The sequence below is a fragment of the Salmo salar genome, chromosome ssa07, assembly GCF_905237065.1.
Source record: "Salmo salar chromosome ssa07, Ssal_v3.1, whole genome shotgun sequence".
NCBI lineage: Eukaryota > Metazoa > Chordata > Actinopteri > Salmoniformes > Salmonidae > Salmo > Salmo salar.
Window position 1 is genome coordinate 16,514,233 of NC_059448.1, and position 13,814 is coordinate 16,528,046.

Genomic DNA, 13,814 nt, shown 5'->3' on the forward strand with positions numbered 1-13,814 from the left:
CAATGGCTTAAAACAAAACTCTGAAAAACAGAAAAGAAGAGACAAATTAGATGAGGTAACCACGGAAATAATGAAATAACACAGCATCGGAGAGAGAGAGACATGAGAGAGAGACCTAGATGAGAGAAGAGAAACAAATAAATAACGCAAAGAATATGAACATCAACACAATGAATATTAAGCTACTGAAGAAAGACAGTGAAGGAAAGAAAAGTAGGAAATGATGAGATGTTAGTCACCAAGGCAGTGAGTGACTAAGAAGTATCTGTCAGCTATCAACGTTAGGGTCAAGGGTTCGAATCATTTTCCTATAACACAACTTCCTGCCATACAGGAACAGGATATGACCTATGTTCACTGCTTTATGTTCACTACATACTTCAGTCTGAGACTGCCATCATTCAAGTCATTTGTAGTGACGTCAAAATGAGGGGTGTTGTTCAAATCAAAGTCATCAGCGATTGGATTATCTCTAACAAATCAGAGTATCTAAACCAATGACACATTTTCAAAACACCGCTTTACCCACGTGTTCTGGCTCTCGCCCAACCCATCGGTTTCTGGGACCAATCAGAACGGTCAGAATGTGACTGTGTTCTTGAAATCTTCGGGGAGGTACTCAGGTTGATGTGGTGCAGCGTTTGGCCGGAGCAAGAAGTTTTGGCAGCCAGGCAAACCAGTGTTAGAGTCAAGGGTTAGAAGCCATTTTCTATAACACGCCACTTCCTGCCATACAGGAACAGGATATGACCTAAGCATTCCTTTCCCCTCGCTATAGAGTTATGGTGACGTGTGTGACTGGTAAATAAGAGACGGGATGGCGTATTTAGGGTTTATCTAGGAATGGGTGTTCCAAACCATCTCTACCATCTCTACCTAGACAATGCGTCTCACCATTATGTTGTACAACACTGGTCACCAACCTTTTCTGAGCCAAAATCAATTTCGCAGTCAAAAAGCAAGCCGAGATCTACGGCTCAGATTTTGTTTTCAACATGACTTAAACAATGTCACATTAACCTAATAAAAACTGTTCTGTAGGAATTATATTTGGACAGTAGGCCTAATATACAGTACCAGTCAAAAGTTTGGACACACCTACTCATTCCATTTTTTAATATTTTTTTAATACTATTTTCTACATTGTAGAATAATAGTGAAGACATCAAAACTATGAAATAACACATGGAATCATGTAGTAACCAAAAAAGTGTTAAACAAATCAAAATATATTTTAGATTTTAGATTCTTCAAAGTAGCCACCCTTTGCCTTGATGACAGCTTTGCACACTATTGGCATTCACTCAACCAGTACACTGATAAGCTGTAGAAAGAATATATACATTTATAAGACTTGTTCATAAAAGAGAGAATTGTTCATAACCTTGCTATGTGCTGATAGTATGCATCCCCTTCCCCTCCAGAATGGTCTACCATATAGCCAGTTATGCAGGGTTAAACGGGTCTTGACAGGTTTTGAAGGCAATGCTAAAGAAAAATTACAGCTAAATTCTAAATGAGAGGCTACAAGTATAAAACTATTGATGCTGCAATGATGAAAATATCTCTAAAACCAAGAGAGGAATTGCAAAAAACTCAAACAAAGAAAAAAACAACGCAACCGTCTTTTGCACCAAGTACACCAAGTGTTCGGAGAAAATGAAAGCAATCCTGAAAAAGCACTGGCATATTCTGTTAGTCAGACAAAAACATCTCACAACTCTTCAAGGAACCCCCACTGGTGGTCTATAAGTGTGGTCGCAATATTGGAGATAGCTTGGTGAGATCAGACATGCCCCCCGAGCTCACTCAGACACTCTTGACACCCATTCCAAATGGGAACTACAAATGTGGCTCATACGCCCAGTGCAATAGCACTACAAAAACATCCTTCTTCAGACACCCACATACAGGTCGAAAAATCCCTGTTAGGGGGATCATCTCATGCAAGACCAAGGGAGTAATCTATCTCATCACCTGTTCATGTGGAAAAGCCTATGTAGGACAAACAAAAAGACAATTAAAACAACGCATAGCTGAACACTGCAGCTCAATCAGGTGTAAGAACATTGACTATCCAGTAGCAGCTCACTTTGTTGAAGCTAACCATCCAATCTCCTCCCTCAAATACACAGGCATTGAGCACGTTGCTCTACCAAGGAGAGGAGGTAACATTGAGATCCTACTATGACAAAGGGAGGCTTACTGGATATGCGATCTAAAAACATTGACCCCTAGTGGTCTGAATATTGACTTTGATCTCAGGCCCTTCATTCGAACAATTCTCTCTTTTATGAACAAGTCTTATAAATGGATATATTCTTCCTACAGCTTATCAGCGTACACCCAATATGTTCCCCTGTTGATGATGCTTATTATGCATTATGGTTGAACCAAAAGATTACATGTAACAAAACAAAATAGAAAACAATTAAAGATGTGAAATTTAATTAAACAATAATGCATGTTGAGGCTAATATTATGTACAATATTCAATGATGTTTCTATATGATAACAATAGCCTAATATATTCAATATGCCATAAACTACTGTTTAACAGTTTCACTCAATTCACTCGAATTAACTTAATAATTATGACACACCCCTCACTATTGTCATTGGTTGCACTAATTGCGCTGTTTGTCTACATAACCTGGTTCAAGCATTCATGACATCACCCTGAAGAAGGCACAGTGATGCCGAAACGTTGGTGTTCTACCCAATATATTACTGGGAGTTTATATTCTGAGTGTGCGACTTTTTATAGTTTATTCGCCGTTAGTCAGCACCTCCACATCAAATATTTTTTTCTGGGTGTGCGCCAGCTCCAGTTTTTTATTCGAATAGTGCTGAATAAAAACAGTGACAGTGCTGAATAAAAACTTAAACATGAACGATAGCAAATTTCAATTTACAAAAAAAAAAACAATGACGTTTTCGTCTTTTGAGCTTCTAGTCATGAAATCTATGCAGCCTACTCACTCACTTTTTATAGCTACTGTTTACAGGCCTCCTGGGCCATATGCAGTGTTCCTCACTGAGTTCCCTGAATTCCTATCGGATCTTGTAGTCATAGCAGATAATATTCTAATTTTTGGTGACTTTAACATTCACATGGAAAAGTCCACAGACCCACTCCAAAAGGCTTTCGGAGCCATCATCGACTCAGTGGGTTTTGTCCAACATGTTTCTGGACCTACTCACTGCCACAGTCATACTCTGGACCTAGTTTTGTCCCATGGAATAAATGTTGTGGATCTAAATGTTTTTCCTCATAATCCTGGACTATCGGACCACCATTTTATTACGTTTGCAATTGCAACAAATAATCTGCTCAGACCCCAACCAAGGAGCATTAAAAGTCGTGCTATAAATTCTCAGACAACCCAAAGATTCCTTGATGCCCTTCCAGACTGCCTCTGCCTACCCAAGGACGTCAGAGGACAAAAATCAGTTAACCACCTAACCGAGGAACTCAATTTAACCTTGCGCAATACCCTAGATGCAGTTGCACCCCTAAAAACTAAAAACATCTGTCATAAGAAACTAGCTCCCTGGTATACAGAAAATACACGAGCTCTGAAGCAAGCTTCCAGAAAATTGGAACGGAAATGGCGCCACACCAAACTGGAAGTCTTCCGACTAGCTTGGAAAGACAGTACCGTGCAGTATCGAAGAGCCCTTACTGCTGCTCGATCATCCTATTTTTCCAACTTAATTGAGGAAAATAAGAACAATCCGAAATTTCTTTTTGATACTGTCGCAAAGCTAACTAAAAAGCAGCCTTCGCAAATGGAGGATGGCTTTCACTTCAGCAGTAATAAATTTATGAACTTCTTTGAAGAAAAGATCATGATCATTAGAAAGCAAATTGCAGACTCCTCTTTAAATCTGGGTATTCCTCCAAAGCTCCATTGTCCTGAGTCTACACAACTCTGCCAGGACCTAGGATCAAGGGAGATACTAAAGTGTTTTAGTACTATATCTCTTGACGCAATGATGAAAATAATCATGGTCTCCAAACCCTCAAGCTGCATACTAGACCCTATTCCAACTAAACTACTGAAAGAGCTGCTTCCTGTGCTTGGCCCTCCTATGTTGAACATAATAAACGGCTCTCTATCCACCGGATGTGTACCAAGCTCACTAAAAGTGGCAGTAATAAAGCCGAATCTTGAAAAAGCCGAATCTTGATCCAGAAATTATAAAAAACTGTCGGCCTATATCGAATCTTCCATTCCTCTCAAAAAATTTTGAAAAAGCTGTTGCACAGCAACTCACTGCCTTCCTGAAGACAAACAATGTATACGAAACGCTTCAGTCTGGTTTTAGACCCCATCATAGCACTGAGACTGCACTTGTGAAGGTGGTAAATGACCTTTTAATGACGTCAGACCGAGGCTCTGCATCTGTCCTCGTGCTCCTAGATCTTAGTGCCGCTTTTGATACCATCGATCACCACATTCTTTTGGAGAGATTGGAAACCCAAATTGGTCTACATGGACAAGTTCTGGCCTGGTTTAGATCTTATCTGTCGGAAAGATATCAGTTTGTCTCTGTGAATGGTTTGTCCTCTGACAAATCAATTGTAAATTTCGGTGTTCCTCAAGGTTCCGTTTTAGGACCACTATTGTTTTCACTATATATTTTACCTCTTGGGGATGTCATTCGAAAACATAATGTTAAATTTCACTGCTATGCGGACGACACACAGCTGTACATTTCAATGAAACATGGTGAAGCCCCAAAATTGCCCTCGCTAGAAGCCTGTGTTTCAGACATAAAGAAGTGGATGGCTGCAAACTTTCTACTTTTAAACTCGGACAAAACAGAGATGCTTGTTCTAGGTCCCAAGAAACAAAGAGATCTTCTGTTGAATCTGACAATTAATCTGGATGGTTGTACAGTCGTCTCAAATAAAACTGTGAAGGACCTCGGCGTTACTCTGGACCCTGATCTCTCTTTTGAAGAACATATCAAGACTGTTTCAAGGACAGCTTTTTTCCATCTACGTAACATTGCAAAAATCAGAAATGTTCTGTCCAAAAATGACGCAGAAAAATTAATCCATGCTTTTGTTACTTCTAGGCTGGACTACTGCAATGCTCTACTTTCCGGCTACCCGGATAAAGCACTAAATAAACTTCAGTTAATGCTAAATACGGCTGCTAGAATCCTGACTAGAACCAAAAAATGTGATCATATTACTCCAGTGCTAGCCTCCCTACACTGGCTTCCTGTTAAGGCAAGGGCTGATTTCAAGGTTTTACTGCTAACCTACAAAGCATTACATGGGCTTGCTCCTACCTATCTTTCCGATTTGGTCCTGCCGTACATACCTACACGTACGCTACGGTCACAAGACGCAGGCCTCCTAATTGTCCCTAGAATTTCTAAGCAAACGGCTGGAGGTAGGGCTTTCTCCTATAGAGCTCCATTTTTATGGAATGGTCTGCCTACCAATGTGAGAGACGCAGACTCAGTCTCAACCTTTAAGTCTTTACTGAAGACTTATCTCTTCAGTAGGTCCTATGATTAAGTATAGTCTGGCCCAGGAGTGTGAAGGTGAACGGAAAGGCTGGAGCAACGAACCGCCCTTGCTGTCTCTGCCTTGCCGGTTCCCCTCTTTCCACTGGGATTCTCTGCCTCTAACCCTTTTACAGGGGCTGAGTCACTGGCCTACTGGTGTTCTTCCATGCCGTCCATGGGAGGGGTGCGTCACTTGAGTGGGTTGAGTCACTGACGTGGTCTTCCTGTCTGGGTTGGCGCCCCCCCTTGGGTTGTGCCATGGTGGAGATCGTTGTGGGCTATACTCGGCCTTGTCTTAGGACGGTAAGTTGGTGGTTGGAGACATCCCTCTAGTGGTGTGGGGGCTGTGCTTTGGCAAAGTGGGTGGGGTTATATCCTGCCTGTTTGGCCCTGTCCGGGGTATCATCGGATCGGGCCACAGTGTCTTCTGATCCCTCCTGTCTCAGCCTCCAGTATTTATGCTGCAGTAGTTTATGTGTCGGGGGCTAGGGTCAGTCTGTTACATCTGGAGTATTTCTCTTGTCTTATCCGGTGTCCTGTGTGTATTTAAATATGCTCTCTCTAATTCTCTCTTTCTGTCTTTCTCTCGGAGGACCTGAGCCCTAGGACCATGCCTCAGGACTACCTGGTATGATGACTCCTTGCTGTCCCCAGTCCACCTGGCCGTGCTGCTGCTCCAGTTTCAACTGTTCTGCCTGCGGCTATGGAACCCTGACCTGTTCACCGGACGTGCTTGTTGCACCCTCGACAACTACTATGATTATTATTATTTGACCATGCTGGTCATTTATGAACATTTTAACATTTTAACATCTTGACCATGTTCTGTTATAATATCCACCCTGCACAGCCAGAAGAGGACTGGCCACCCCTCATAGCCTGGTTCCTCTCTAGGTTTCTTCCTAGGTTTTTGGCCTTTCTAGGGAGTTTTTCCTAGGGAGTTTTTCCTAGCCACCGTGCTTCTTTCACATGCTTTGCTTGCTGTTTGGGGTTTTAGGCTGGGTTTCTGTACAGCACTTTGAGAATATCAGCTGATGTACGAAGGGCTATATAAAAATAAATTTGATTTGATTTGATTTGAACTCACTCGTAAAAACTGCAGCTCTTTGCTGTATTCTTTGACAGTCTCTCTGTGGTCATGGTTTTAAAAGTTATTATGTAGGCTAGTATCAAACTTTGCTGTAGCCAGGGTCGTGGAAGCTCTGTAGGAACAGTGATTTTGAGCTATCTGATTGGCCAGCACAGAAGTCGAACACAATTTAGCCACAGATCTCCCGGTTCGCCGGGTAGGTAGAGTTTGTCTTTTCACAAAAATGAAATGGTTCAAAATGTGAACACTGCCTACCCGGTATGCTAACCGATCGTGATCGACCGGTTGGTGACCACTGTTGTACAATGTAGCCTATTCATGTTAAATGGAACCCAATCGAACGAGCAGTAAGATAAGACAGGAAAGAAATTAGAATCATGATTCAATGGAAATTGAATACCAGGAAAGTGCCGTGTTCCACCCACCCATAGATATGCAACCTGAATAGACTTGTGGAATGTGTTGACTTTTGTAACAAACGTACATAGTAGATAATAATAACCACAACTGAGTTACATAGTGGCTAATAGCTATCCTCCAACATTGTGTGTGTGTGTGTGTGTGCGCATCCATGCGGGCATCTTGCACTGTCATGTTTCTACTGTGGATCCAAAGAAAGTAAATGCCAAATGTATGTGTGGTGTGTTGAGCTGATGATGTTCCATTGGTAGATTTTGCCCTCTAGTGGAAGTATAGTCAATCACAGACAGGAAGTCAACCCTCATAACGACCCGTCCTTCCTCCCTTGCCCTATAGACTACCACAGTATGAGTCATAATACCCATACAACCTAGAGGTCTAACAGGGACATTGTCATTTAGAGTTTTTCCACCGTACATTTTTCCAATTGGGGATTTTAAAAACAGAACATGAGGGCTGTGTTCCGTGTAGGCCTACCCTGACGTGACATTTTGATAACCATGGAAATATCTCTCAGACAAGGTGACTTTTAAAACAATTGGAACCATTTCCCTGTTTGACCACTAGGTTTTATGGGTATTATGACAACTCGACATTGGGGCTCTACTCCCCATTCTCCAATCATTCCAACACTCATATAGATTGAAGTCAGCAATGTCATGTCATTAGATCTTGCTTTTTAGCTTTTGCTTAAATTACATTTGAATAGAGTTTTGGAGTGAAACAGAGTGGGGAGGGAGCACCTGAGAAAGGGAATTGGGCTAATCTGTCGTGGCAACATGAGAGGAAATAGTACCAGTCGATGGCACACCCCACAGACTTACCATCCATCTCCTCGTCTGTAGTCAGCTCATCATTGGAGCAGATGCTTAACACGTTAACCAGCATCTCAGTGACTAGAGAGAGAGAAATGAAGGGGGTTGGGAGAGAGAGAAAGAAACAGTGAGAGAGAGAGGGAAGACATAAGGGAGAGAGGAAGGAAGGGAGCGTGAGGGAGAGCTAGGACTAGCTGCTAGAATGTGAGCCATGTCTAAAATGTGACATCCAACTGGAGTGGTGAACAGGGAGATGGGGGTGTTTCCACATTTAACTACACTCCAGTGGTGAACAGGGAGATGGGGGGAGGGTTGTGTAAGTGGGAGTGGGGTCTTGGATAAGATAATTCATAGTTTACACATTGATTAAATGAAACAGAGAATGTAAATTGTAACTTGTCATGCTACTTTAGTACAGTAGATGTCAGCAGCATGTAAAGGATGGGTGACTGGGTGTGCTGCAGATTAAAGTGGATGTATGTCACCTTCAGCCTTATGACACATTATACTAAAATACATGCAGTCAAAGATATCGTAAATTCCTTTTGACAACCTTGTGGCGTTATGCTGAATGACATTTGATGTGATAATTGTTAAGGACACATCTCATTTGATATTTTTGGTTGATAGGTTAGGCATGACTATATCCACATATACCACAGGGTGTGATAATTGGTCATCTCAATTGCTATTTCAAGTTGTTGTGTTGTTAGGCATGTTTATAGCCACATATACCACTGCATGGGAGTCCTAATAACAGCCACAACAACCGTTTCCTAAATGTATTAAATTAACTTGAACTTCACATTTGACAGGGTTGTCATTGTGTGGGTGTGTGTGTCCCGCTCACCTTTCTCCCCGACAAAGGGGAGGGACCAGGTGAAGACGTCCATGAAGTTGGGCAGCCAGTAGGGGTGAGGGGAGCAGTTGAACTGCCTGATGTTCATCACGTTGTTCTCATACTTCAGTACTGCAGCTGTAGGGAACAGGCAAAGACATCATTTAGATGAACTTCAAAAAAGATGCACTGGTTACTTCAGCCATTTAAGTTTCATTACAAAAAAAATGTGAGGTAATTGATTTCCTCCACATTTTTGAGTAAGTACTTATTCAGGGATGTGAAACACTATGTTGCAGACAGAAATATAATGAATAGAGATTACATGATTCCCTATTCTATCTGATAGACAATCATTTCGGTTCTACTTGATACATTTCTTTCTGTAATTTTACATCCTCCGGAACAGCCCCATGGAGAGAGGTGTTTTAAAGGAACATTTCAAACATTTACAACTTCATATTCATCATCTCTACTACTACCCTAACATCAACATATGCGAAAATGGCGCGTTTCTATGTTTTGAAGTAAAAAACAGAGGAAAAAAAGTGTTTCCAATGACATCGGTGTCCTTCATGTGATTTTAACCAATTATGAGTAGGTGTTGCCTACTAATAGCCTGCTAATTGGTTGATGATGTAATTGGAAACACACATCTTCCTTTATTTTCTTTACTACAATACATAGAAATGTGCAATTTTCATATACCCTATGTTGGTGTTGGGGTGGTGCTGGAGATTATGAATATGAAGTAGAAAAATTGTGAAATTTCATCTGACATGTCTGTCACGCTCGTTCGTAGAGAAGGACCAAGGCGCAGCGTGAGTATCGTTCCACATCTTTATTAATATGTGAAACTATGCAAGACAAACAATAAACTATAAACAAACAACAAACCGTGACGACAGAGGTGCAACATGCACAAACTCAAAATAAAATCCCACAAACAACAGGTGGGAAAAGGCTGCCTAAATATGATCCCAAATCAGAGACAACGATAGACAGCTGCCTCTGACTGGGAACCATATCAGGCCAACATAGAAATACAACATCTAGATTACCCACCCTAGTCACACCCTGACCTAACGAAATAGAGAATAAAAGGGATCTCTAAGGTCAGGGCGTGACAATGTCGGTATCACTTCACTTAAAGCATCCAGTGTTCTTGTTCCATCGCGCACTAGCGACTCCTGTGGCGGGCCGGGCGCAGTGCACGCTGACACGGTAGCCAGGTGCATGGTGTTTCCTCCGACACATTGGTGCGGCTGGCTTCCGGGTTAAGTGGGCAGTGTGTCAAGAAGGACGCACAGCTCTCGACCTTCGCCTTTCCCGAGACCATACGGGAGTTGCAGCGATGAGACAAGACTTTAACTACCAATTGGATACCACGAAATTGGGGAGAAAATAAAAAATTATAATTATATATATATATATATATATACACACACACACACACACATATATATACATACTCAAAGAAAAAATGAGAAAGAAAAAAAAGCATCCAGGTATTATGCATTACAACTTGTTATAAGCATGTATGTTATTCATGTTTTATAGCAAGGTAAATATAGAATGTTTTGTCTCTCTATGATTCCAAGTGGCTCAAACTGGCTTTTATTTTGTCTGGATCATTACGAGATGATTACAAGACATTATAATGGGCTAATAACTGCATCATAATGAATTATACCTGGATGCTTTACGTAAACTACTGTAATAACTACTGTAATAACTACTGTAATAACTACTGTAATAACTACTGTAACATGTTGAACGAACCACCGGTGTACATAGCATTATGAATACATTCAGAGGGCCTTCTATCCTAGAACATCCATAGAGTGCATTATAAAACTATCCATAAAACCGTAAATCCTGCTCGTCACTAAACCTGTCAGTTTTACACCATGAGGGACATTGTGTCTTGCAATTAAAACAGAGGTATTAACTAAAAATACCTAGTCTGTCTCCGCTGCGCTGTGTCCTGTTCAACACAGCTGGCCTTTTAAATCCATCCTTGGCTCTTCCAGAATGTTCTTTCGTCTTAATTCCAAGCCCTCAACCCCCACCACTAGAGTCCCAGCATCATTTAAAGGGATTTAAAACATGAATTAAACCAAGAAAAACACCTTGCTCAGCATATGGGCCATCCCTCCCTCCATTCCTTAGTGAGAGAACTTGAATTTCTGGTGAGGGATGAATGGAGGGAGGGATGGAGTTAGAGGGTGAAAGGAGAGAGTGAGAAAGAGGCAGGGAAGAGGGGGGATGGAGGTGAGAGAGACAAAGTGGGGGAAGAGGGGGAGAGAGACAGAGAGAGATGATTAGAGAGAGAAAGAGAGAGATGATTAGAGAGAGAGAAAGAGAGAGAGATGATTAGAGAGAGAGAGAAAGAGTGAGATAATTATAGAGAGCGATAGAGAGAGAGAAAGAGAGAGAGAGAGATGATTGGAGAGTCAGAAGGAGAGAGGATGGCAGTGGAGGGATGTTGAAAGGAAAAGCTGGCGCAGAAAAATAAGCTGAAACAGCAAATCTACTTGTAAGTTCCACAGGAGATAAAACAAAGGGAGAAAGTTTATTAGAGAACCAGGAGGAGTGCTTTGGTTCACCACAGTATGCAATACTGCTCCAGAGGTCTAGTGCATACAGGGGTCCCCAGAAGTCTAGTGCATACAGGGGTCTCCAGAGGTCTAGTGCATACAGGGGTCCCCAGAAGTCTAGTGCATACAGGGGTCCCCAGAAGTCTAGTGTATACTGGGGTCTCCAGAGGTCTAGAGCATACAGGGGTCCCCAGAAGTCTAGTGTATACAGGGGTCCCCAGAAGTCTAGTGCATACAGGGGTCTCCAGAGGTCTAGTGTATACAGGGGTCCCCAGAAGTCTAGTGTATACAGGGGTCCCCAGAAGTCTAGTGCATACAGGGGTCTCCAGAGGTCTAGTGCATACAGGGGTCCCCAGAGGTCTAGTGCATACAGGGGTCCCCAGAGGTCTAGTGCATACAGGGGTCCCCAGAGGTCTAGTGCATACAGGGGTCCCCAGAAGTCTAGTGTATACAGGGGTCTCCAGAGGTCTAGTGCATACAGGGGTCCCCAGAAGTCTAGTGTATACAGGGGTCCCCAGAAGTCTAGTGCATACAGGGGTCTCCAGAGGTCTAGTGCATACAGGGGTCCCCAGAAGTCTAGTGTATACAGGGGTCTCCAGAGGTCTAGTGCATACAGGGGTCCCCAGAGGTCTAGTGCATACAGGGGTCTCCAGAGGTCTAGTGCATACAGGGGTCCCCAGAGGTCTAGTGCATACAGGGGCCTCCAGAGGTCTAGTGCATACAGGGGTCACCAGAGGTCTAGTGCATAGCTTTTTCTGTCCCAATATGCATGGAATATTGGATCTGTGGAAAACACCAAATTCTCTGGGAGGCAATTGTAACATACCAAAGATGGGGTCAGAAACCGAGGCTGTTTCAAGAATCAGTTTAACCCTCAGTGTTTATGAGAGAAACACACAATACCAGCCAAAAGTTTGGACACACCTTTTCTTTATTTGTACTATGTTCTACAGTAGAATTATAGTGAACACATCAAAACTATGAAATAACACATATGGAATCATGTAGTAACCAAAAAAGTGTTTTTTCAAAGTAGCTACCCTTTGCCTTCATGACAGCTTTGCACACTCTTGGCATTCTCTCAACCAGCTTCATGAGGTAGTCACCTGGAATGCATTTCAATTAACAGTGCCTTGTTAACCTGTTATGGCTAGGGGGCAGTATATTCACGGCTGGATAAAAAACGTGCCCGATTTAATCTGGTTACCACTCCTACCCAGTAACTAGAATATGCATATACTTATTACATATGGATAGAAAACACCCTAAAGTTTCTAAAACTGTTTGAATGGTGTCTGTGAGTATAACAGAACTCATTTGGCAGGCAAAAACCTGACAAGGTTTCAGGCAGGAAGTGGCCTGTCTGACAAGGTATCGTTCTTCTTGTCTCTGTTTATTGAAGAGTGAGGATCTTAGCTGTCCCGTGACACTTCCTACGGCTGCCATAGGGTCTCAGAAGGCGGTAAAAAGCTGAATCGTGGCTTTGCAGGCTCTGGCTGAAACAAAGTAGTGTGTTTGGGTAGTGGCTGGTTACAGTACTGTGAGACTCAGGCGCGTGCCAGCGTCGACCGAATGCTTTGTTTTCTTTCCTCTGTTTAGCTAAAAGGAGATTCCCGGTCGGAATATTATTGCTTTTTTACGAGAAAAATGGCATAAAAATGGATTTTAAACAGCGGTTGACATGCTTCGAAGTACGGTAATGGAATATTTCGATTTTTTTTGTCACGAATTGCGCCACGCCGCATCGACCCTGATTTACCATTTCAGATAGTGTCTGGGACGCACGAACAAAAACGCCGCTATTCGGATATAACGATGGATTATTTTGGACCAAACCAACATTTGTTATTGAAGTAGCAGTCCTGGGAGTGCATTCTGACGAAGACAACAAAAGGTAATGAAACTTTTATAATAGTAAAGCTGATATTGGTGAGTGCTAAACTTGCCGGGTGTCTAAATAGCTAGCCCGTGATGCCTGGGCTATGTACTTAGAATATTGCAAAATGTGCTTTCACCAAAAAGCTATTTTAAAATCGGACATATCGAGTGCATAGAGGAGGTCTGTATCTATAATTCTTAAAATAATTGTTATGCTTTTTGTGAACGTTTATCGTGAGTAATTTAGTAAAATGTTAGCGAATTCCCCGGAAGTTTGCGGGGGGTATGCTAGTTCTGAACGTCACATGCTAATGTAAAAAGATGTTTTTTGATATAAATATGAACTTGATTGAACAAAACATGCATGTATTGTATAACATAATGTCCTAGGGTTGTCATCTGATGAAGATCATCAAAGGTTAGTGTTGCATTTAGCTGTCTTCTAGGTTTTTGTGACATTATATGCTAGCTTGAAAAATGGGTGTCTGATTATTTCTGGCTTGGTACTCTGCTGACATAATCTAATGTTTTGCTTTCGTTGTAAAGCCTTTTTGAAATCGGACAGTGTGGTTAGATAAAGGAGAGTCTTATCTTTAAAATGCTGTGAAATAGTCATATGTTTGAAAAATGGAAGTTTTTGTATT

At 42.0% G+C, this 13,814-nt stretch overlaps 1 protein-coding gene across 6 annotated transcripts in view; it reads right to left on the minus strand.

Moving 5' to 3' along the window:
* LOC106608629 (serine/threonine-protein phosphatase 2B catalytic subunit alpha isoform) overlaps nt 1–13,814 on the minus strand; it is a 138,687-nt gene that overhangs the window by 15,835 nt on the left and 109,038 nt on the right. For all 6 annotated transcript variants that reach the window (XM_014206697.2, XM_014206695.2, XM_014206694.2 and 3 more), the window contains exons 9-10: nt 8,705–8,830; nt 7,864–7,935 (exon numbers count right to left, since the gene is read on the minus strand). In XM_014206697.2, the coding sequence (XP_014062172.1) occupies nt 7,864–7,935; nt 8,705–8,830 (198 nt within the window). The remainder of the gene's footprint in view (nt 1–7,863; nt 7,936–8,704; nt 8,831–13,814) is intronic.